Source organism: Mandrillus leucophaeus, unplaced genomic scaffold (genome assembly GCF_000951045.1).
Source record: "Mandrillus leucophaeus isolate KB7577 unplaced genomic scaffold, Mleu.le_1.0 Scaffold68, whole genome shotgun sequence".
NCBI lineage: Eukaryota > Metazoa > Chordata > Mammalia > Primates > Cercopithecidae > Mandrillus > Mandrillus leucophaeus.
This window is the reverse complement of record NW_012107363.1, coordinates 3,991,796-3,992,404: the sequence shown is the minus strand read 5'-3', so window position 1 is coordinate 3,992,404 and position 609 is coordinate 3,991,796. Positions and strand designations below refer to the sequence as shown.

Genomic DNA, 609 nt, shown 5'->3' with positions numbered 1-609 from the left:
TGCGGTGGCAGGGCTGGCGGCCGTGGTGGGCTTCCTCATCGTCTTCACCGTGGTGGGCAACGTGCTGGTGGTGATCGCCGTGCTGACCAGCCGGGCGCTGCGCGCGCCACAGAACCTCTTCCTGGTGTCGCTGGCCTCGGCCGACATCCTGGTGGCCACGCTAGTCATGCCCTTCTCGCTGGCCAACGAGCTAATGGCCTACTGGTACTTCGGGCAGGTGTGGTGCGGCGTGTACCTGGCGCTCGATGTGCTGTTTTGCACCTCGTCGATCGTGCACCTGTGTGCCATCAGCCTGGACCGCTACTGGTCGGTGACGCAGGCCGTCGAGTACAACCTGAAGCGCACGCCACGCCGCGTCAAGGCCACCATCGTGGCCGTGTGGCTCATCTCGGCCGTCATCTCCTTCCCGCCGCTGGTCTCGCTCTACCGCCAGCCCGACGGCGCCGCCTACCCGCAGTGCGGCCTCAACGACGAGACCTGGTACATCCTGTCCTCCTGCATCGGCTCCTTCTTCGCGCCCTGCCTCATCATGGGCCTGGTCTACGCGCGCATCTACCGCGTGGCCAAGCTGCGCACGCGCACGCTCAGCGAGAAGCGCGCCCCCGTGGG

At 67.2% G+C, this 609-nt stretch overlaps 1 protein-coding gene across 1 annotated transcript in view; it reads left to right on the top strand.

Moving 5' to 3' along the window:
- Window positions 1–7: 7 nt before the first annotated feature.
- ADRA2C (adrenoceptor alpha 2C) overlaps window positions 8–609 on the top strand; it is a gene marked incomplete at its 5' end in the record, with an annotated part of 1,847 nt that continues 1,245 nt past the window's right edge. Inside the window, one exon of the mRNA XM_012002194.1 lies at window positions 8–607. Within this exon, the coding sequence (XP_011857584.1) occupies window positions 8–607 (600 nt within the window). The remainder of the gene's footprint in view (window positions 608–609) is intronic.